General features: G+C 38.1%; 1 protein-coding gene across 3 annotated transcripts; it reads left to right on the top strand.

Moving 5' to 3' along the window:
* Positions 1-6,834: 6,834 nt before the first annotated feature.
* Positions 6,835-22,712, top strand: LOC126382127 (uncharacterized). 3 transcript variants are annotated; one of them, XM_050031885.1, is made up of 2 exons: positions 6,835-7,072; positions 21,382-22,712. In XM_050031885.1, the coding sequence occupies exons 1-2, from the start codon at positions 7,034-7,036 to the stop codon at positions 22,432-22,434; spliced, it is 1,092 nt and encodes a 363-aa protein (XP_049887842.1). In that variant the 5' UTR covers positions 6,835-7,033; the 3' UTR covers positions 22,435-22,712. The 3 variants fall into 3 exon arrangements, with proteins under 3 accessions (XP_049887842.1, XP_049887843.1, XP_049887844.1); XM_050031886.1 differs by lacking the exon at positions 6,835-7,072 and adding an exon at positions 12,735-12,838; XM_050031887.1 differs by lacking the exon at positions 6,835-7,072 and adding an exon at positions 16,577-16,746.
* Positions 22,713-25,422: the final 2,710 nt, after the last annotated feature.

Raw genomic sequence — 25,422 nt, 5'->3', positions numbered from 1 at the left:
CTGACGGCAGACATATGGGACCACCTAATTGACAACGACCCGGATATTGTTCTGCGTTTGCTGAACAAATGCCTGACGCATCATTACTTCCCCCGCTCATGGAAGGAGGCGACGGTTATTGTGCTACGCAAACCCGGGAAAGAATGTTATGACTCCCCCAAATCTTATAGGCCGATTGGGCTTTTGCCTGTAATGGGGAAAGTCTATGAGAAGATGATCGTGGCCCGCCTCAAGTTTCACTTATTGCCGAGGATGAGTACTTGCCAGTACGGCTTTATGCCCCAGAGGAGCACGGAGGACTCCCTCTATACGCTTATCAAGCACATAAGAAACAAGCTCGAGGAGAAGAAAATTATAACCCTCGTGTCTTTGGATATAGAGGGAGCCTTCGATAGCGCATGGTGGCCGAAAATCAAAGTACGACTGGCTGAGGAAAAGTGTCCGGTAAACTTGAGGAAGGTCGTTGAAAGCTACCTGAGTGAAAGAATGGTGAATGTGAGGTACGGGGGCGCGGAGTACAGTACCAAAACCGAAAAAGGATGCGTACAGGGGTCAATCGGTGGTCCCATATTATGGAACCTGCTGCTAGACCCTCTGCTGAAAGGGCTGGAAAAACGAGGACACAAATGCCAGGCTTTCGCTGACGACGTTGTCCTGCTGTTCGACGGTTGCACAGCGCAGGACATTGAAAGACAAGCCAATGCCGCTCTCGAGCATGTCCGGGCGTGGGGAGTCATGAACAAGCTAAAATTTGCACCACACAAAACCAGCGCAATGCTGATCACTCGAAAGCTGAAGCATGACACCCCACGCCTGAGCATGGGCGGGATCGACATTGCCATGTCTAAACAGATCAAACTGCTAGGTCTCACCATTGACAACAAACTCACATTTAACACTCATGTCGCCAACGTATGCTCCAAAGCCGTAAACGTGTATAAACAGTTAGCTAGGGCCGCAAGGGTGAGCTGGGGTCTGCATCCGGAAGTGATACGCAGCATTTACACCGGGGTGGTAGAGCCTATCGTCATGTACGCGGCAAGCGCATGGGTGCCGGCGTCCAACAAACTGGGAGTGAGGTCTAAGCTGAACAGTGTTCAGCGAGGCTTCGCCCAGAAGATGTGCCGTGCATACCGCACGGTATCCCTAAACTCGGCACTGGTGTTGGCTGGGATACTCCCCTTGGACCTGCGTATACAGGAGGCTGCATCGTTGTATGAGGCCCGAAAGGGAGTATGCCACCCAGCGCTGGCGGGTGGGGAGATCGAGCGCGTTGCATCGGCACTCCAGATGCCGCACCCGGCAGAACGGAGAGCGATAGAGCTGCGCCACCTGGTAGACGAGGAACATTATCGCGAAAATTGCGACTTCGAAGTCCGCATCTTCACGGATGGCAGCAAGATTGAGGGAAAAGTCGGAGCCGCACTATCCATCTGGACTGGTGCGGCGGAGACGAAAACCCGAAAGCTTGCTCTGCCATCCTACTGCACCGTCTACCAGGCCGAGCTTCTCGCTCTCTGCGAAGCCACTCGGGAGGCCCTGAAACGTAGAGAGACCAGCTTTGCCATATACAGCGACTCTATGGCAGCCCTCCTCACAGTCGTGAACCCCGAAGCCCTCCACCCTCTTGCCGTAGAATCCAGAGACGCCCTTTACAACAGTAACATTCAGAACAAGAGCGTCTCCCTGTTCTGGATTAAAGCTCACGCGGGGTTGGAGGGTAACGAGAGAGCCGACTCGCTCGCAAAGGAGGCTGCCCTAAAGTCGAAACGCAAGCCGGACTACGATATGTACCCGGTATCATTCGTCAAGCGCTTTATCCGATTGGATACGCTTGACGAATGGAACCGGAGATACAGCACGGGGCACACAGCGTCCACCACCAAGCTGTTCTTCCCGAGTGCGGTTGAGGCGTACAGGACGATACGCAAGCTGAGCATCACCAAGGAGTTGACCCAGGCTCTAACGGGGCACGGTGGTTTCTCTGAGTATTTGACTCGCTTCAAATGCAAAGAGAACCCAGCGTGCGCCTGCGACCCTAGTATAGCTGAGACTGTGCCCCACCTTCTTGCGGACTGTCCCATTCACAGCAAGGACAGATATGAACTAGAGCAGAAAATCGGATATAGAGTCGAAAAAGACAACTTAAATCAAATTATAATAGATAAAAAGAATAGCGAAACCTTTGTTAACTTTATTGTTAAAATTGTAAAATTAGCAAATCAAAGAAACTCCTAGATTAAGAAACAGTATGATTATATAGTATATTGTTATATACTCATAATAGTCATTGTAAGAAATAGAGATATAAGCAATTAAATTTAAGAATATACTGTAAGCGATTGTTAGCATAAGATATAGACTAAGAACTAAATTTGTACCTAATTGTTGTTGCTAGATTGTAATATTGAATAAAAACAAAAACTTTAAATAAAGAATACATACCCCCTGCTGTCCCGACCCTAAATATTAAGAAAAAGAGTAGGATGTAGGAATGCAAAGAATGAATGATGATGAATGAAAGTGCGAGAGGCATAAAAGCGAGAACTGGTATGGTAATAGAGGACGGAATGGATGCGTGCTGAGCGTAGGGCCCTATTGCGGGCAGGATAGCAATTAAATACGCTAAGATATGTATGTAGCCTACTAAAGTCCCTGCCTATCTTGTGTGGTAGGGGTACAAGAAAAAAAAAAAAAAAAAAAAAAAAAAAAAAAAAAAAAAAAAAAAAAAAAAAAAAAGTGGGTCGATAGCGATAAGCGCTGAATGTGGGAAATCGTCGACCACACCGGCGGGGTCGGTATCGTGGTCCTGAACCGCGCGGCAGAAAAGAGCAGCGGCATAATGTCGCACTGTAATACTGCGCCGCTGCGGTGGCTCAGCCGTCAAGTGCGCGAAATACAATTAAAAATTGTTTGGTACAGTATTACAGTGCGACATTATGCCGCTGCGTTTTTCTGCTGCGCGGCGAAAAACTCGTAGTGCGCTTGGCTTAATGCAGCAAATAAATTAGAAAATTTAAACATGAAAGAAAGAATGAAATAGTCAGCCTATATAGATCTTATCATTCGCACCCGGTTAAGGTGGAACACGGTAAGAACGAAATTTTTTATGGAGTGTTTTCCTCTCACTTCCATGCCCAAACTCAGCCTACGGATGTAAAGCTGTGATAATGACCCTCGAATCGATCCGAAGGGCCCTTGTGACCTCTGAGGGGCCATAAAATATGTAAGGGGATTTCATGAATTAATTTGTATCCAAAAAATTAAGCAAAATTAAAAATTTTGGAAAAACCCACGACGGTAAAAATATCATCGAAAAAGAATAAAATAACTCAAAACCCCCGACTTAACCCAATTATTATGTAACGAAATATTATATTAGACTTAAAAATACTTTCTAAAAAAGAGTTGATATCTCGAGACATCGGTAATAGATATACTTAAGTACCTAAACAATGAATATGGATGTTTACAGTTTTTTCCTAATGTGTCTGTTTCTCGAAGATATACTTAAATGTAGCGATAATAATTTTACCATAATACATAACCGAGGAATATCCGTCGGGGGCTCAATCACCCACGAACTCATTCCTGAAATCCGCATTGAAATCAGACAATACGTTTTAATTTTAATAATATTGCAATATAAACGTTTCACACTAATATAGCAGCGCCTCCTAGTGAGTTAATATCATAAGACTTATCTTAGACCATGCACCATTCAACTACGAACCCATTGCTGAAAACCGCATTGAAATTGGACAATTCGTTTTAATATTATTGCAATACTATTTTTCACTAATATTGTAGCACCCTCTAGAAAGACGTAATTTTTATATTATTTGGGAACATGCAATAAGCTACCACGTACACATTGCCGAAAACAGAATTTATTGTAATCGGACATTTCGTTTTGATTATATTGCAACATTGTTTTGCACTAATATTGTGGCACCCCCTAGTGAGTTACAGCCATGACACCTGTCTAAGAACATGAACTCATCAAACACAATCCCGTTATTGAAAACCGCCTCAAAATCGGATCATTAGTTTAAAAGATAGGTGATAACATTACTTTGCACAAACGCACACACAAACATCTCTCACCCTAAACGCATATACCTGCTCCGTTCCGTCGTGGGTAATAAATGTAATTAAAATTATACTAACCGTAATTAACAACACTTTGCTTTACTTAATACATAACATACATTAACTGCCTATATACGTCCCACTGCTGGGCACAGGCCTCCCCTCAATCAACCGGACGGGGTATGGAGCATACTCCACCACGCTGCTCCACTGCGGGTTGGTGGAGGTATTTTTACGGCTAATAGCCGGGACCAACGGCTTAACGTGCCCTCCGAAGCACGGAATCATCTTACTTTTTCGGACAATCAGGTGATTCAAGCCTGAAAAGTCCTTACCAAACAAAGGATAGTCTCACAAAGTGATTTCGACAATGTCCCCATCGGGAATCGAACCCGGACCACCAGATCGTGAGCAACCAGTCCTCTTCTTATCGTGCGGGTTGTGAAGTGAATTACCCACCTCATCAACCCTGGTGTCAGAGTTATTATTGAACCGCCAAAGGCCCCTGACATGGCTCATGTAACGACTACTTACTTACATCAGTAAGTAGTAACCGGGACCAACGGCTTAACGTGCCTTCCGAAGCACGGATCATCTTACCTTTTGGACAATCAGGTGATCAGCCTGTAATATCCTAACCAAACTAAGAATCATAAAGTGATTTTTTGTGTTATGTCCCCACCGGGATTCGAACCCGGGACCTCCGGATTGTGAGCCTAACGCTCAACCACTGAACCACGGAGGCCGTTACTTAACCAGTATTGGGCTGGTTTTCCCTTCGCGGGTTGGAAGGTCGGATAGGATACTTATGTAAAATACCGGACCTGTCAAATCTTCATGTTAGGTTAGCGGACTCCGTGAAAACGGGATAACATAACATAACAAATACTTTATTGCACAAACAGGAAGAAAAAACAATACAAAACAAAAGAGAAATAGAATAACGCTAGGGAGATGATGATGAGTCAAAGGTACGTGAAAAAAGGTCATTAATTAATCATCTTAGTATCACGGGTTCGAATCCTGGATTGGGCTCCAAGCCACTTAATTAGATTTTATGAATTTGACGTCATACTTGGAAAAATCGTGGCAAACCACGTCTGTTGTTCATTCAATCACTAGGCCATGTGCTTCTAACATCAATGGTGTCTTGTCACGCTATGAGAGAGAAAGATGGGCCCTCTCAAACGTGTGTTAGAGAGAGACAACTACATAATAAGATTGTCTTATCTGAAAAAGTAATCAGTTTCATCGCTTGCAAAGTTTGTAGGAGAAAATTATATAGAAGGTGACGTAGCATATACGTATTTATATAGAACCACTGCAGAACCCAAGGGACTGTGTATGTGGTTTAATACAAATTGAGTGAAACATTGACAAAGCTAAAAGCAAATCAGAATTCTTCAGAATCGTACGCGCTGTTAGAATTTTTGATTTTGCAGAATACATAGGTGGTAACAGATAAGGTCGATTTTCGTTTTGGCAAACTCAGATGACATGCTTCGTGCGGTGCTAACATTTAATTACGCGTCAAATGTTTCAAAATAAACATCTACTTTATCTGGTACAGAACGGTTATTTAAAGATTCTACATTTAAAACAATATATTTCGTTTCGTTTTGTTTCGTTTCATTTGATTTCACTTCATTTCATTTACATACAAAACTGTTTTTTTTTACGGAGCAGCGTTTCGGAAAGGCGTTGCATACAGAACGTCGTTGTACAACTAGTCAAACGGATTTAAATTCAAACGCGACTTCTCACCATTTTCATTAAAAAAACAACGTTTGCCTATCTTACTATAAAACCTGCTGTTTACCACAAATTACAGAGTCAAATTGCAGAATTAGCTAAACGATCATCGGCAGGAGCTCATGTAAACACACAACAGAGTTAATCTGTTGCAATATTGCAGAAGATATGGGCAAGAAAATTAATTTAAAAATAAATTGACCTATTTTTAATCCAAAATGCCATAAAGTATAGAAATATTGAGCAATATTTGCGATACAACCTGCCGTCAAGGCTGTTCGGCTCAGGTGCTGTGAACACGATATTTACGGATTCTGCCATAAATTTCACTTATCTCGCTCGTATCTTCCCAAGTAAATATACTTGACATTATTGCATTAAATGCGGGTTGTGAGATAGGAGTACAGCGATTTTAAAAGTAAAATATTTAAACAAAAACCTCTTTGCTGGAATAGGAGTAAAGGCCATAACTCATCGAGTCGCCAAACAATTAAAAGGTATTGAAATGTATGGAGGGTAACTCACTAGCATTATCCCGTTATTCACAGGGTCCACTTACCTAACCTGAAGATTTGACAGGTCTAGTAGGTAAGTTTGGTTGGTTTGATCAGGTCTGCCTGTCTGACCTTCCAACCAGGGAAAACCAGCTCCATACAGGTTAGGTCACATACCTCTGAAAATGCATTTCTCGGGAATGTGGGTTTCCTCACGACGTTTTCCTTTGCCGCTGAGCACGTGATAATTATTTATGGTCCAAACATGTATTTGAAAACAAATTCGACAATCATTGGTTTAGGCCTGTGCTGGATTCGAACCTGTGACCTTAAAGTGAGAGGCAAGCGTTTTACTATCTGGGTTACTACAGCTCTTAATACAATGGCAGTGGACAAGACGCCCTGTTGATTAATCTTTTCGCCGTTATCTTGCACCATACACCGTACCGTCACTTATCTCTTATTAATATATCGGTCACTATAAAGACTAATCTGGTGGAGTGCAACGTTTTAATGAAGTTAAGAAAGTGTCAATTTTGGAGAATATTGTGATTAAAATAAAGATTTAATTCAATAAACTTAATTTACACCATAAACAAAACAGTTACAGAACAAAAATATCAAACAAAACAAATATAAAATAATAGATTTTGTTTATTTATAGTTTAGTTCTTGTTCAATAAAAACGTTGAAAAATGAAGATTCCGTGTATAATACCTGGATGTTCACTAATTGTAAGTACCTAAATTGAAGTATTTTTAACCGACTTAAAAAAAGGAGGTTCTCAATTCGTCGTGATCTTTCCTTATGTATTACGTTTTTCATACCTAATCTTCACAAATATTCTTACTTTATTGCACCAAAAAGAAACAATAACACAGATAAGAGAAACTTATCTCTAGGTACATGCAACAGAATTACAGGTCGGGACGGGTCTTATGGTTTAAGAGCTTACATGGAACAGATTAAAGAAAAGGTTAACGTCGTGTCTTATAGGGAAGTCAAGGAATTGGCCTTTAATAGACTGGAATGGAAAATGCTACACCGACAAGAGCGTGGCTCTTAAATTCATGATGATGATGAGGTACATGCACTGGTAATGGTGCTGGTAATAAAGTGGCAGAAGGAATCGGTCAAATTCCTTCTGCGATATGCCATGGATTTATTTTATTTTTTTAAAGAACGTCTAGGGCTCTGTGCCGAGGTTTTTCTTGCAGTTTCTTTTCCCCGGCTATACAGGTTGTGAGAAGCTGCAGTAGTTTTAGGCGGATGAGACGTTCGTTATGTACAAATTGACGATTCAAAGTGTAACTATGTTACCTACTGAATAAAGATATTTTTGAATTTGAATTTGAATATTCCTAACTGTTCTGTATGCCCTATACGCGATCACTGTGTTTAGTATGAACTTGAATAGTAGAGATAATATTTTATCTTTTCACTATTTTTGATGATATAAAAATTTGACTCTAACTAATATTAGTTAGGTTTTAGTGCATATCTATCAATACTTCATGTTGCTGATAATCATAGTATATCTAAATCTTTTGACAACTAAGCCGTGATAAAAATGTTTTTCGCTATACATTCAATATACAAATATAAAATGAAGTCTCTCCTACGCGTGTTCGGCTTAAACTTGAGAACCACTGATACCAATTAGGTTCACCGAAGTAACAATTTACATCAATGACTGTACGGTCACGGGCATCAATATGCATACACTGTGGTACCATGTCATATGATGTTTTTTTGACAAAGTGCACTGTAAGTCTCACTAAATGTCAAATACGTTAGTGCGACAGGGTCCTTATGTGGGTACATTATATTGCTAATGACTGTAAATTGCCTTTAGTGAAAATCTCATAAACGTCTTTTTAAAAATCAATTTCGGATGTGGTTATTATGATTATGATATCGCAATTGACACGCTAGTTTCTAAACAGGTAAAAACCCAAATCTTTGGTAAATATTGAAATTAATTGAAGGACATCAAATTTTTGTTGAAGAAAATCATATCGGAGTATTTCGAATAAGTATATATTTTTTTAAATACACGATTAATTTATAACAAACATTATAGAAGGAAAAAATTGAAGGGAAGAGAGGAAGGGGTAGACCTAGGATAACATTTATGAAACAAATAAAAGAGAAGATGCAGGTCGTGTCGTACCGGGAGGTGAAGGTTTTGACGGGAAGAAGAGAGGAATGGCGATTACTCCACCGACAAGAGCGCAGCTCTTAAATAGAGAGAGAGAGAGAGAGATTTTTAAATAGACATTACTTGGTTTTTGCTATAAGATGACGATAAAATAATATGGTTCATATTTTTATGATCTGCATTTTTGCCTTATTGGTTCTTTATGAAAAATATTGCAATGTTTTTTTTGTGACAAATGGATAATGTAACCAAAGTGGACTAACTTCATGTGATATCGCTGATGTAAAAAATAAAGAAAGACGAAACGTTGCATAAGCAGTTTCCACAGCATAACTAAAACGAATTGATATTACGTATGCGTTAGCGTGACAAAAATATAACCTATCGCAATGCGTAACATATTTGACTTCAATGCGTTTAGTGCAACAGAATTCGGACAAAAATGTTTTTTTTTTTCGTTTCGGTCCGGTAGAATGAGGCCAGTGGCCCGCACGCATCACAACACATCGTAATGGGTCTTTAGTTCAAACATGGGTTCCGTAGAACGATGATTCACGTAATTGTTTACAGTACTTACCTACTTACAAAAAAGTAAGTTATTTTAAATGAGTGTGTGTTAGAAGCTGCTAGAAGTGTGCTTAGAGGTAACGACTATTTTCTTTTGTGAATTGTATTGTAGGTATAATTACTGTTACATCCTTTCTTCTGTTACTTTAAAAAGTATTTACGTACTGCGAAGACCAGGAATCGAGACGAACTTTTGCGGGTTTACCGTTGTCTGGACGCCATTCTCTGTTCTATTATTTTTAATCTTACAGTAAATAAATAAATTAGATGATAATGATCATTAAAATAATGACTATTTGATGACGTCAAATAAAATTGTTTTGTAAAAATAACACACAATCATTATACTCCATGGACTTTGAATTTTATCGTAACAGTTTGGTTACCACCGTAACAGACTGGTTAATCTTGTAACAGATTATGGTTACTCCTGCGAGAGACTCACTTCTGGTTACTTCCACGACAGGCTCACGTCTGGTTGCTTCCGTAACAGAGTCACGACGGGTTACTATAGTAACAGTCTCACGACTGGTTACTATTGTACCAGCCTCACGACTTGTTACTATCGTAAAAGACTCACGACTAGTTGCTATCGTAACATACTCATGACTGGTTACTATAGTAACAGACTTACCACTGGTTACTATCGTAAAAGACTCACAACTAGTTACTATTGTAATAGACTCACGACTGGTTGCTATTGTAACAGACTCACGACTGGTTGCTATCGTAACAGACTTACGACTAGTTACTATTGTAACAGACTCACGACTGGTTACTATCGGTTGTGTTATATTGTTATGGTAGATGTTAATACCTGGATATGAATATTCCGTACACGCAACAAGTAAGTGAATTAGCATGTAAAGTCACAGGGACCACATGTACAACTTTGAATGAGGATATTAACATAACTGCTCTCATTGTTTTGACTGCGGATGCAACGGATATAATTGCAGTCTGATACTAGTAATATACAGTTTGTTATACACTGTGTGGTGATACCTAAATATTTAAATGTTAATAATCAACTACGTACATCATCCTCATCATCTCTCTAGCGCTATTCAGTTATCACGCGATCCGCTGAAGATTTGACAAGTCCGGTGTTTCATACAAAAGCGAATACCTGTCTGACCTTCCAACCCGGAAAGAAAACCAGACCAATACAGGAGGTCATGCATGTTACATAGAATAAGGTTTTTACGATATTTTCGGATAATATACACATTGTTCAAACACATTTTTTTTCACAACAGCCTCCGTGGTCTAGTGGTTAGAGCGATAGGCTCACGATCTGGAAGTCCGGGTTCGATTCCCGATGGGGACATTGTCAAAATCACTTTGTGAGACTATCCTTTGTTTGGTAAGGACTTTTTAGGCTTGAATCATCTGATTGTCCAAAAAGTAAGATAATTCCGTGCTTCGGAGGGCACGTTAAGCCGTTGGTCCCGGCTATCAGCCGTAAAAACACCTCCACCACCCGCATTTGAGCAGCGTGGTGAAGTATGCTCCATACCCCCTCCCGTTGATTGAGGGGATGCCTGTGCCCAGTAGTGGGACGTATACGTATATAGGCTGTTTATGTATGTTATGTACTTGAGTTATATTACCGTAAATCAGCTAGTGCAAAATTTAAGACAAAAGTCCCGAGGATGTCCACTTGGGCATGTAGAAGTAATTGAAATAATTTATCGGGAGATAGCGATAAGAGCTGAGGGAAATGGTCGACCAGAAGGGCCAGTATCAGGGACCGGATTGGTCGCCTTTATGGCTAAAGTAATCGGGTTGTCATCATATAACATATTTTTTTTTTTTTTGACGTGACTTATTGTAGATTTGCCGCAGATGGCATTAACTACTTGGCCGGACAAATGAGGAGCGCTGAAGGCTCTCACCCGGTACAACGTTTAAGACAACAGGCCTGAGGATGCCCAGTTGGGCGCGAACCTCGGCTCAGGGCGTCGTCTGAGAGGAAAAATATTTGAAAGAATTAATCAACCCTAGTGGGTCGATAGCGATAAGCGCTGAATGAGGGAAATCGTCGACCACGCCGGCGGGGTCGGTATCGGGGACCTGAACCCGGACCCGGGGACATGATATAACATAGCACAAGACAAGTAGTAAGTAAAAATTACATTTGCAATCTATGACTAAAGAAAAGTCACATTAGTATGCAATATAGTATCTTATTACTCGCACTATGACGTTATAGTATTGCAAAATAACTGTCGCATTTTGTGACTTGTTTATCGATGTAACCGACTACTACTATATATTAAACTAGCTTTTGCCCGCGACTTCGTCCGCGTGGCGTGTTATAAAAGAGAGATCTTTGTGTGTGTGGGAGTGCATATCAAATTTCAAGCGTCTAACTTAAGCGGTTTAGATTTTTCATACAAAAGGATTTTCCCGCTAATTCCTATTCCCGTGGGAATTCCGGGAATTCGTTTCTCAGTGCACCTCTACGGTACGTAATCTACGCCCCTTCCAAATTTCAAGTGCCTACGTTTAGCCGTTTAGGCTGTGCGTTGATATGTCAGTCAGTCAGTTTCTCCTTTTATATATTTAGATTAGAAGATTAATATAATATTTGAATGCACCATTACGAAAGCAATATATAAAGCGAAGGTTGGTGGTAGGGCTGGCAGAGGAAGACCAAGAAGGACGTACATTGACCAAATTGGAGACGTCTTTAGAAAGGGTTCAATACGATACACTCTGAAGCGGCGTACGTGTATAAACCGATTGATGTATATGGACGAAGCAAGAGAAGTGTGTCAGGATCGAAGCAAATGGAATTCTATAGTAGCTGCTTACCCTAGTGGGAAATAGGCGTGAGTTTATATATGTATGTTGAATGCACAATGATAATAATACTCGTATAATCGAATAAGCAAAATATGTATGAAATTATATCTTCGGTAAGCTTACTAATACATTATTATAAATGTGAAAGTTTGTGAGTATGGATGTTTGTTACTCTTTCACGCAAAAACTATACAATGGATTTTAATGAAACTTTACAATAATGTAGCTTATACATCAGAATAATACACAGGCTTTGATAATAAAAAAAATCGAAATTCTTACCGCTGAAACCGAAATCCACGCGGACGAAGTCGCGGGCGGCCGCTAGTTATACGTAATAAATAATCTATAAATAAATCTATAAGGGTATTTGACACCATAGTCAAATGAGTTACTTTTTTAGTCAATACGATTTTTTTTTATATTCTTTTTAATATTAATAATATAACACTCAATTGTACACACTTAGACTTCTTAACAAAAAAAAAACGTAGGTGAGTCAAGACGGCGTTATCCCTAAAAGCGATCTCTTCTAGGCAACCTCTGTGGTTTTCAATTGAAGTTTTATATCATATACTTGTATTATACTAAGTTGTAGTTTAAATACTGCGATATTAATATCGCTCGAATAGTACGTGTCATATCAACATCCGTGGCGTTTCCGGTTTTTTGCGACTACTGAATTGTTTTCTTTTTGTTGTAATTATACTTTGTTCCCATAGTTTTAAAATACGTCAAAAATTACCGTTACAATTTGTAACTGTGAACAGTCGACCAGTTAAGTGCGATTCTTTATAAGTACATGTTGTGTGCGCTGTCGCATCATCGGTCAATCAATTGCGAACTGTGTCATTAGTTACTGTGTCATTAGTTGTGGCAAAATTGGAATACAAAAAGACGTTAAAATTAATTTGAGTCTTTGAAGAATATATTTTTCAAGTTATGAAAAATGTGCCTAAAGGTATGTAACCAGATGTTGTTATTAAAATGTAAATAAAATGTTCCGATACAAAATAAATCCACTATAGGCTGTAAATCGCTAAGTAAAGTCGATTAAATCTTTCAAACATAAGTCTCTCAGATGATGTTCTGCGAGAGTAGCTGGGACCAACTGCTTAACTGGGCGGTTAAATAGGCCGATGTAATCGAAGCAATTCATCTAAAAAAGCAATATTGCTATTTGTCATTGGCGCTCATAAAAGTAAGCGCACAATGCAAACAAACGTCAAATAGCAATATTGTTTTCTCAGATGAATTGCATATATGTGGCCTTTTTAACCTCTCTGGTCTTTCGAAGCACGGGTTCGAAACCATAAGACATATCATAAAATTAATTTTGTGGTCTCTGGCAAACTAGGGGTCAATCAGTGATCAGTTTGCAATATCGTAATTTGGAAGGTAAAGTGGTGCGTTAGAATCCCGAGAAGTATGAGTGTATAAAACAAAAAGTAAGAAGCTATAAATACTAAACGAGCACTGAAAAAAACATTTTCTTATCAGTACCTCTGTAATCACTGACCTTCACAGCAATTTATAAAACCCTTTCATTTTACACTATCGACAGCAGTCCCTCTCTTTCTAACACAATCCAGCTGATAGAGACGTAGAGATAATGTGATAACGGGAATTGCAATACGGACAGCAAAGAAATTACAAAGAAAATTTCCATTTTTAAACAGCGCTTTTTAGTATCGATATTTTGCATTTTTTTTTGTTTTTAATTATTTTTGTTAAGGATTTAACTCTCGCTGTACTCATGTTTTCCCATTCGATTCAATTATTCGTGGCTTGGGGTCTGAACCACTGAAATCGACTTTATTATTATGAATTCATGTTTAGATTGACATAATTGATATCACGTGGTTTTCTAGATTTGTCCGGCTCGTCCTCGAGCGGGTATATACCATACACCCCTAACTACCCCTTACGGGATATAGGCGTGATGCTAAGTTATGTTATAACCTGCTACTCCTCCTATCGTGTGGGTTGTGAGGTGGATTATCAACCCCATCCACCCTGCCATCAGGGTTATTATTAAGCCGCCAAAGGCCCCTGATATGGCTCATGTAACGACTACAAACTTACATCAGTAAGTAGTATCTGGGACCAACGGCTTAACGTACCGTCCGAAGCATGAATCATCTTACTTTCGGACAACCTAACCTTGGATAACCTGCTGAATCACCCAGATCGTTCTCTAAATTGACCCGACAGGGAATCGATAACTTTTTAACCCTGCTACGAGTATGACACCATGATATTTGATTTATATACATCATCATCATCAATTTAAGAACCACGCTCTTGTCGGTGTAGCATTTTCCATTCCAGTCTATCAAAGGTCAATTCCTTGACTTCCCTATAAGACACGACGTTAGCCTTTTCTTTAATCTGTTTCATGTAAACTCTTCGTGGTCTTCCCCTTCCTCTCATACATACATACTGACTATTATCTGATTATTATCTACGATCACATAATATGGTAGACCAGTATTATAATTATCTTAGGCTGTTATTCGTTAGTCTCCCTTAAACTCGAGAACGGCTAAATCGATTTGGCTAATTACTCGACTTCGACGATGCAAAAAGAAGAGTTACTAATTTTGAAATATTCGTTTTAGAATAGAATAGAATAGAATATAAATAGTTTATTATAAAAGGCCGCCACAGACAAAAAAAGACAACAACATCATATCAAATTTCCACTAACACAATTACAAAAAGCAAGACAGATGTTTGTCGAAATGATCATAAGGTGGTGGTGGACGTCCTGAGATAAAAGGGCCTCACTCAGCACAAGTCGCGGCGTGAACCACGACACGCTGATATTATGTGGACCCTGTTTACACACTGATAACATTATGAAAAAGGGTGATTATGATGTTCACTGGTCTTGATTTATTGTCTAATATTAAGGTGCTTGACTTTTCATTATAAAATCAAAAGCGTAAATTGGTTTGAACTAAAAGTTTTTAAGATTCTCATATTTATAATTGCTCCCTTGAGAAAAATTCGATAACGTTGACAATTGTCAAACTTTATCGAACTTTTAATTAATGAGAAAAACTACATAAATGAATTTTGTCGCCCGAAAGTTTTATAATGTTTAATTAGGGGCAAAAAACTTGACTTATGTATGTTATTTATGGATCCGTTAATTAAAAAGGAGCCCAAATTACATAACTTAAAACTTGAATTTTACTTAGAAATAAAATACACTGTGGTTCGGTGTGTAACCGGCTTCTTCTCAAACAGAGAGCGCCGCCCGGTACGAACTCAGTTCCTACTGGACTCGCACCAACGACTTATTAAGTAATTTATCTTTAGTACAATTTACAAAAACGGTTCAAAGGGTTTTAAGGTTGAGCAACTCTAATTTTTTTTTGACGTGACTTATTGTAGATTTGCCGCAGATGGCATTAACTACTTGGCCGGACAAATGGGAAGCGCTGAACGCTCTCACCCGGTACAACGTTTAAGACAACAGGCCTGAGGGTGCCCAGTTGGGCGCGAACCTCGTCTCAGGGCGTCGTCTGAGAGGAAAAATATTTGAAAGAATTAATCGACCCTAGTGGGTCCCTAGCGATAAGCGCTGAATGAGGGAAATCGTCGACCACGCCGGCGAGGTCGGTATCGGGGTCCTGAAGTGTTTGGTGTCGCGAGCTGATTGGCTGCCTCTATGGCTAGAGTAATCGGGTCGTAGGGATCGTATATTACGTCCTTCGGACGCCGATACTTTTCAGTACCGTCCCTAAGCGGAATGTATTCGGAAGCCGCAACTACCAGGGAATTTGGGTGGTGCGGATCAGAATCGAAAAAACGTTTGGAAGCTAAGAGCAACTATCTCACAACTAACAGGATAGAAGAAAAAACAGTGTAATTTACAATAATACAGTTGGCTCGATCACATTAGAATGCGATACGGGCAACCACCTATCATGTTGGTCAAAAAGCAGTATTGAAATTTGACATTTGCGTATAATAAAAGTAAGTGACCAAATTGGAGATATCCTTATAAAAAGTTGAGTACGATCTACTCTGAACCAGCGTGCGTCTTCATAGACGATTGATGTATGTGGAGGAAGCAATAGAAATGTGTTAGGATCGAAGCAAATGGAATTCCAGTCTCTGCTTAGTACGGTGGGAAATATGCGTGAGTTTATGTATGTATGTGTATGTAAAAGTGCGCAATGAATGTAATTTATTTATAGTACTTAATTGCTTCAGCGTGGTCTTTTTAGATCCTATGATCACCATACACGCAAATCGGCCATCTAGCAGGGCTAATATGCGGAACGTGATAAAATTATCGATTGATTCAATCAATTTTGTCGAAATCGATAAGTTTGTTTTTTCCCCTAACATGCATGCCACGTGATTTTGTTCGTATTTTGACAGAGCGACATGTCTTATTGGGGTTCATATATTAGCACCAATCGACAAAACGACATAATTATATCGTCAGAATCGATAAAATGACCGTGTCAAAATTTGATCACGTCGCGCATAGCCTAAATGCCGAAAATAATACCATACCACTTATCATTATCCTTGTTCGTTATAGACCGCGATATCAAATGCTTTTCCCACTCTTTTCGCGTCTTTTTGTGTTTTTTTTACCATCGATAGCATATCAGTAATCTTTATTAGCATGCGCGATTAATTTGCTAACTGTACAGTAATATAGCAGTGGATTTATACACATGAATCAGTAGTTCTGAGTTGTGTGTAAGGATAATAAGCGGGGACAAAAGTGGAACGCTTAAATTGGTCAGGATACAGTGACCGCAGGGCGTGTGACGAATTGTACCATATTTTTTTTGTTTTTTTTTTTTCTCTTGGCCTTGGATCCGAGCGTGAGAAAGGATGGTAAATAACACGAAATTTATTTTATCAACTTATAATCAACTTTTTTTAAGTAATATTTGACACTTAAATAATAAAAAAATAAGTTATCATTTTCTATAAGAAAAAACATCCTTGAATACAAAAATGGTAAATAAAATAATTAATTGAATTAAAAAGAAAATAATTATGAATTTTAAGGACTTTTAATTCTCTTCATAATAACAGGGTAGTAAAACAATTAACCGTTCGTCAATTGTAACATTTATTAATTTGTCTAAATTGGTACACAAATTAAAATCAAAATTACGGACTACCGTTGAATAATGGCTCCATTTACCCTGATTGTCAATCTGAGCATAAATAGCCTAATTGAGCAATCAAACAAAATTCAATTCATGATTGTGTTTTATTGTTTCAAACTTAGGGCATTGACCTCATAAAGTTTGATAATTAGAATACTGCATTTGTGTTAATAAGCATACATAGACATGTTAAAACTTGTGTATATACCCGGGCATGTTGTATTGGGCTCACGATCCGGAGGTCCTGGGTTCGAACCCCGATGGGGAAATATCACAGAAATCACTTTGTGACCCCTAGTTTGGTAACGACATTGGCAAGTTGATCCCCTGATTGTCTGAAAGTAAAATGATCCATGCTTCAGTCGGTCCCAACATATAATTGTGCAGTCGTTACATAAATTATTTCAGGTGTCTTTGGCGGTTCAATAGTAACCCTGACACCTGGGTTGATGAGGTAGGTTACTGACTTCACAACTCACACGTGAGAAGAAGTCACGTCAACCGAATGCCTTAACCTGCCTTCCGAAGCACGGAATAATATTTTTTTTTAATTTAGATGGTTCAACATGCTAAGTCCTTCACTAAACAAAAGCCAGTTTCACAAAGTGATTTTAGAAATTGTCCTCATCGGAAATCGGATCCAGGCCTCGTATCGTAAGCCGAATGCTCTAACAACTAGTCCATGGCTGTTTAACATAACATAAAACGTAAATAGCGTATATACGTCCCACTGCTGGGCATAGGCCTCCCCTCAATCAACCGGTTTAACAGAAACAACAAACATTTTCAACATATGTTCATGTTTTGTTGAAATATATTCTGTTTTACAACAATGTTGTAACAATAAAATTATGACATGAAGTGAATCGACATTGGTAATAATTTTTATAGCTAAAGATAAACTGGTCTCGTCTTTAGAGCTCTATTTGTGACATTGCACTAATTGGTCTCAATTTGTGCAAAAGATAATGTCTAGTATGAACGTAGAAAACATACCCTACATGCTTCTTCATGTTCATTTTGAGTTTGAGTATCAAAATGTGGATATCTTTTGTTTTTCTATGGTAACTTGTGGTTCAGCCCAGTCCAATAGTTAGAGTCCTCTTTTGGTTTTGTTTTTTTTGACGGGGCGTATTATACTGGCAAATATGACATTAATTACTGGTTTGGATTGGGGAGCGCTGCGGGGTCTGACGCAATACCAATATTTAAGACAACAGGCTTGACGGTGCGCTGTCGTTGAAGATATAGTAACACGAAAACGTCGACCACGCCGGCAGGATCGGTATAAGAGACCTTCGGTCTTCGTTGACGCTCGGCGTTCGGCAGCCTGCCAGCGCTGGCGTCGCGTCCCCGCGGCGTCGACGTCGCGTAAACGTAGCGCAGACGCTGAAATGACGGCGACACTCGAAAGACGCTAGTGTGGGGAGTCTCTTAGGGTCATGAAGTGTTTGCTGTCGCGAACAAATATTGACAAAGTCATTGGTATAGAGAGAGTCCTCAGCGGTTTGTTCGCGGCCTAGTAGTGAGTGCCATCTGAGATAGAGCTATCTATCTTCTTCTTTCGTGTCGATGACAAGTCGAACAGCGTGACTTATAATTTATCAGCCCAATATGCTGCCACAGCAATAGCGCGGGCGGAAGCGCTCATCACATACTCCCGCGTGCAGGTTTCAGGGCACAGTGGGCATACAATTAGGTGGGACATGGTCTGCGGAGCAGCTCCACACTCGCACTGAAGTTCCGCCTCATCTATGAAACCCTACCTGGACAGGTTTTCTTTGCTCCGGCCGACTTGTGAACGGAGTCTTGTTTCCATAATAAGAGAAGTCATAATAAAAATAATTGATACCTAGCACCCACCAATGTGGGAAGAAGTTTCAATATACTTCTTCCGAAAGACTAGGGAAAGAATCATACTGGTTAGGCTAGTCGTCAATTTTACATGACAAAAAAGATAAGAAATGATAAGCTGAACCCTTAAAACGCAATTATATAACCGAATAAAGTATCCTCATGACAAACAATTCCAAAGAATTAAAACAAGATTAGATTGCTATTGGAATTCAGTGTCGTAAATCCTTTATCTAATTTAGTACAGGCACCTATCGAATATGACAATTGATGTTTTATTTTTGAATACCAAACGACTTCAATAATTATTTGACTTAAGACTATCACCATCATAATGTCGTCCCAACCGTATCCGGCGACAGCAAGTCCTAAATAACATTGACTCATCATCATCTCCCTAGCGTTAACTCGTTTTCACGGGTTCCGCTAACGTAAATTGAAGATTTGACAGGTCCGGTATTTACAACAGCGACTGCCTCTGTGACCTTCCAACTCGCGAAGGTTTTTTTTTGACGTGACTTATTGTAGATTTACCGCAGATGGCATTAACTACTTGGCCGGAAACTCGCGAAGGGAAAACCAGCCCAATACATGTTAAGTCATTTCTCGGAAATGTGGGTTTCATGACGATGTCTTCCTTCACCGCTGAGCACGTGGCAATAATTTGCATAACATAAGCTTTGAACTAAGTCATACCAATAAAATTATCACGTTGGTTTAACAGAAAGTTCGGTGAGGTGTGGACACTTAGGGTGGTATTAATAAACTAATCTCAGCTTTGAGACCTCGCTCAAGATCATGTCAATGTGACAGTTCTTATATAAAAACAGGGACTTGAGCATGGTCTTGAGGGCAGTCTCAGCTGAGATTAGTTTATTAATACCAGCATTAGTTCATCTTGCGATGGTTCTGACTACCCCAATTGGAATATAATCGTGTGGTTATGTATTATTGTGACAAATGTAACAACTATTACAAGTGTCGATTACTTTTTATCATAGGTAAAGATAATCGCTTTATCTGTTTAGTAATTCTTTGCTTTATCTTGTACCTACAATATGACTCCTAAAGATCAACAATAATGATAGTAATAGGTAATAATTATAGTAATAATGGTATAGGTAGTACTATTATTTGAATAAAATTTAAATCCCGGTGGGGACAAATCACAAAAATAACTTTGTCATCCCTAGTTTGGTTGGGACATCACAGGCTAATCACCTGATTGTCCAAAAGCAAGATGAGCCGTTGGTTTAATGATGTAAGTACGTAGTCGTTACATGAGTCATGTCAGGGGCCTTTGGCGGCTCAATAATAACCCTGACACTAAGGTTGATGGGGTTGGTAATCCACCTCACACCCCACACGATAGAAGAAGAAGATACAATTTAAATAAGATGAATGAAATATGGAATAAAGAAAAATACAAAGTTTAACGGTAACTCTGCGCCCCGCACCAATTCGTATTTGGCGCCGACCTCATTCCCCCTGGGTCTTACTTTATATACAGGATGTTATTAACATCATAACTAATACTAAGGAGGATGATTCCGACCATGATTCTAAGTTAATAGCTAGTGGAATTTTCCGTTTCAAAATTCACGTTTTTTTTTTAATGTTTTAAATTATTTTCATTAGGTACATACTTTTTCAACGGAAAATTCCACTTGATATCAACTCTGAATCATTTATCAAAGTTTTCGAAATTAAAATAAAGAATAACTTTTAAGATAAAATAAGAACTTACTAGTTAGTAAGCTATTTATTTGTTAGTAAGTAATTTTCACATTATATAATTTTGAAGTTAAAAACGTCTAAAACAACGCTGTCAATAGAAACAAACACAAAAATTCAAAGTCACCTATTCAAGGCTAATTGATAAGCCCACTTCCAAGGGCGGTGCAAACGGAACAGTTAGTCACAATACCAACACAAGTTACTATAAGCACGTAGAAGACGTTGTAAAACTAACATCATTTAGATTACAGTAAAATTATGACCATGTGTATGTTATGAATCACGCCTAATCAGGATTCAAAGGCGGAAATAGGATTCGCGATAACAAAAACCGTTGCAAAGTTATTTTTAATAGTAATTTTATGTAAACTGATTTTATTTAGTCCATTTTTAGCATCATGCCTGTATCTTCGAAGGGGTAGGCTCCTCGCCAGCTATGTTTAAGTCTACATGAGTAGATGAGTTGAAAAATAGATGAGTTGATTTCATATGAACCTACAATGTTAAAATTAAAAAAACGAAATTGTTTGAAATTTTTGTTTTATTAGAAATTGCTATTTAGCAATAAGGCCGCCGATTTGTCACATTTGTAATTGTTTTTTATTGATGTGTTTATATGCTCAATAAAGCGTTTTTGTTATGTATTGTATTGTTAAGGAATTTATTTTGAACGAAAAATTAAAGACTCGATCTCGAGCACTATTAGTATAAGAATTTTAAAAAAAGTACCTATTTTTAATTATTTTCAATTTCTACTTTCCAGAGTAAACTATTTGGCTCCAAAACCAGTGACTTCGAGAACGAAGCGTTAGAAGCCCACAATGAATTCAGAAGAGAACATGGAGTACCGCCTTTAGTCTTAAGTAAAGAAATCAGCAAGATCAGTCAAAAATGGGCGGACGAGCTGGCGAAAAAGGACTCTATGGCTTACAGTCTTAACCAGGATTACGGAGAAAGCGTATACTGCGGCTGGTCAGCTGATCCTAACACCAAAGTCAGAGCTAGAGATTGCGTCAACAAATGGTACAGTGAAATAAATGAGTACTCCTTTGGAAAGGAACCAGAAGTCCTATCCTGCGGACATTTCACACAAATCATCTGGAAGGGCACCAAAGAATTGGGCATTGGCTGTGCTAAAAGCAAGTCTGGAAAGTTGTACGTCGTAGCAAATTACTACCCGCCAGGAAACTTTAGTGGACAGTTTTCTAAGAATGTACTCCCACCCGGTGCTCTGCAGTTCAAATCAACATTTAGTCCTCAGTCAAGATCATCAAACAACAATTTACCTCCTGCATCACCAAACAAAACCAAGAACCTAAGCGACTTAGTCAGCAAGTTCAAGACCTCGTCTATTTCTGGTGACAAGGCAGAATCTTTCGAGGATGACTTTTTAAGAGCTCATAATGAGTACAGAGACAAACATGGTGTGCCACCTTTGAAACTTAATAAAAAACTCAGCAAATACGCTGAAGAATGGGCAAAGACTCTGATAAAAAAGAATAGGATGGAGCACAGAGACCAGAATGACTACGGAGAAAATATTTTCTACGCTTGGTCTTCTGATCCTAATTTCACAGTATCAGGAAGAGATGCGGTTGACAAATGGTATAGTGAAATAAAAGACCACGTTTTTGGTAGGGAACCTACAAATTTGGGGACAGGACACTTTACTCAAGTAGTTTGGGAAGATACTAAGGAGGTCGGCGTTGGCATGGCAAGGTCAAAAGAAGGACATGTTTACGTCGTCGCAAACTACTCTCCTCCTGGAAACATGATTGGTAGCTTTGCCAAGAAAGTTCGCCCGCCTAAACAATAACAACGTAGTAATAAATTACACTGACTGTAGTCTACATAGACCAAAGATTTGTACATTCCAAAAATATTAGTGTTCACAAACAAACGTAATTCTTAAGGTTCTTGATTTATAATATTTATGAACAAAGTTGTTTTTTTATTAATTGTTATTTTTTTAAATACAAAGGATTGCATTGATAATTATTATAATATGTTTTTTAAACATTCCAGTTTACATTTTTCTTAGATATTATGTAAAAATGGGCAAATTATATTATCTATTAAATTCGTAAGAAATCATGTTTTTATTTTTAATCAATTCTTACCCAAAGTTACAAATGCCAATTAATTCCAAATACATTATATTATTATATATTTTGAATTTTATATTATTAATATTATATGAATATTATATTATTATATATATATTAGACAAAGAAGTCTCAGAAACTTTCAACCATAAGTGGATTTTTATGTTTTTAGAAGACGTGATATTCTATACCAGACATGTATTTAACCCACTGTAGAACTCTCTGTCGTGTTAACATAATTTGATTTTTAATGAGATCTATAGTTAAATTTGCCAAAAAGTTATTGTGACATGGTATTAAAATGTATACATATAGGTACATTATATATTAGTGCTCGTGATCACATATATGTAGGTAATTAAATTATTCACTTAGAATATCACTAGTTATAGAGATCAAGAGATTTGTGTCCATGAAAAGACTGGGAGTAAAGGGTCCTTAGGCTTCGATGAGGAAAGTTCATTGACAAGTGGAACTGTAGTGTGATGGAGATAGGGCACGGCGGTGACTGTTTTAGAATCGCATATTAATGTGAATCGAGTGACCATTGAGGTGACAATGTACTAAGTTTATGCTGAAAATCCTATATGAGGATGTTACTATTTTATTCCACATGATATAAATATATAGTTTTTATTGAATAGTGAACTTTTTAGGAAAGAAAATTATTCAGAGAATATATATTTTTCATCCATGACAAGTAAACAAACATGTACAATTTTTTTTAATTATTTGATGATTTTTATTAATTTTATTTCATTACTGAAATAATGAAAATAAAAAATGATAATTATCAAGCTTAATATTACAACACTATTAAGTGACAAACAGACAAACAATGATACTATTGGCGTAGTATACAAGGTCGACGATTGAACTCAACAACCCTAATTTCTATCAAACCATATAATAAGAAATAATACTACGTACATATAGAACAGGAACTCTCTGCTCCCCACCAGCATCGTATGACAATGTCAATATGTATCGTGTATGTGTAAAACGAGGTTGTTGTGTCCGAGGTGTGATTAAACGCTCAGTTACTGCTAAGAAAAAATGCTAATAATTGCTTTATACTTTCACGAGTACGAATCGACTCACGACTGAATTCTTTTTTATGAGTTTGAATTCATATTTGGATCATAAATAATTTATATCACGTGATTCCCTGGATTTGTGCCCGGTTAATGACAATGGGCTCGCCCCCTATATTTAATGGGACTTAAACATAGCTGTAGAAGATGGTGTAATAGTCACCTCTGCCTAACTCTTTTGGGGATATAGGCGTAATGCTATGCTAAGAATATGGGTGAAGCCACAAATTATTGGAACAATCCGAAGCCCTTAAAACTGTTTCGTTCCTTCGAACCCCATTAACCGCAATTCAGATCACCATTCTTAATGGTTATTGTATATACTAATTAATTATATTATCCATGTCTTGATTAATTAATAAAGGATACATTGTAAATGATCATGACAAACGACATGGTTGGTTACCTACATAATAGAAACAGTATTACTGAGCAGTATAACTACACTATAACTACAATATAACTTAAGATACAATAGAACATTTAGCTATTTAAAAACACAACGAAGCCAACATACGAACACAAAGACGAAGCCTGTGGTGGATTCATATTCTATTTGTTTTTATTGCACTACACTTTACAAAATAAATATTATTGAAAATACGTACTTATTACTTTGTGTTTAAAAACATAGGAAACCTACCACGTACGCACCTAAATATCGCGATGGTGTAATAGAAAGCTCGAAAGGTCCGAGTACTTAGTTTACATGTACCTCTGACTACCCCAATTGGGATATAGTCGTGAGCTTATATTATGTAAATTAGTGAAAAAGGAATATATTGTGCTGATTCCTGCAGAATTTTTATTAAGCTTAATAATGGCCCCGATTCCTGAAGACACATCCTAAATTTATTTTAAGTATACCTATCATTTTTTTATCCGCCGAAAAGGAAAGTGACGGATGATTGATAAATTTTAATTTTAAAAGAATGAATATCCCGGACGAATAATATATTATTATTATTATTTATGCAACCCGTTTGACGTGTGCTGTCAATGTAATTCTGTCGCGTTATTGGCCAATATAAAATAATGGAAGGGTTTTTAAATTTCTGCCTAAAATTGACGTGTTCCATAAATTTTATACCTGTGTCTCAGTGCCTTTACCCTGCCCTTTCTATATCAGCGGGTAAGAAAATGACAGGTATAATTTAAAATAAAATCAGATGTTGTGTATAGGAGTCGGCACTGTTCCCAAAATAAAATTTATCTCTGTCTTGCATTCGTCGTAAGTGGAGGATGACACCATTTCTATAGATATCAGTTTAAAATAAAATTAAGTGCTGTCTGCCAGAATCGACCACATTGCTACGAAATTAAATGATAATAAAGTACTAATTTAATTATAACAATCATAAGTTAAAACGTTGTTTTTTTGACACGAAACAGATAATATACATCAATGTTTTATAATATTTAAGTACCTACCAAAAAAGGTTCTGGATCGTGTTGTATAACAACTCTAGATTATTTAAGTTACGTACACTACAAATTATAAAACGAATTTCACGCCCATTACAAATGTAAAATGCAAGAAAGTTAAATTACAAACGTAAAAAGCAAAAGTTAATTTAATACTCTATCCTTCAAATCCATTTCCGG

Source organism: Pectinophora gossypiella, chromosome 3, assembly GCF_024362695.1.
Source record: "Pectinophora gossypiella chromosome 3, ilPecGoss1.1, whole genome shotgun sequence".
NCBI classification, from domain to species: Eukaryota; Metazoa; Arthropoda; class Insecta; order Lepidoptera; family Gelechiidae; genus Pectinophora; species Pectinophora gossypiella.
Note: the sequence above shows the minus strand (reverse complement) of the source record. Positions and strands in the feature narration are given on the sequence as shown.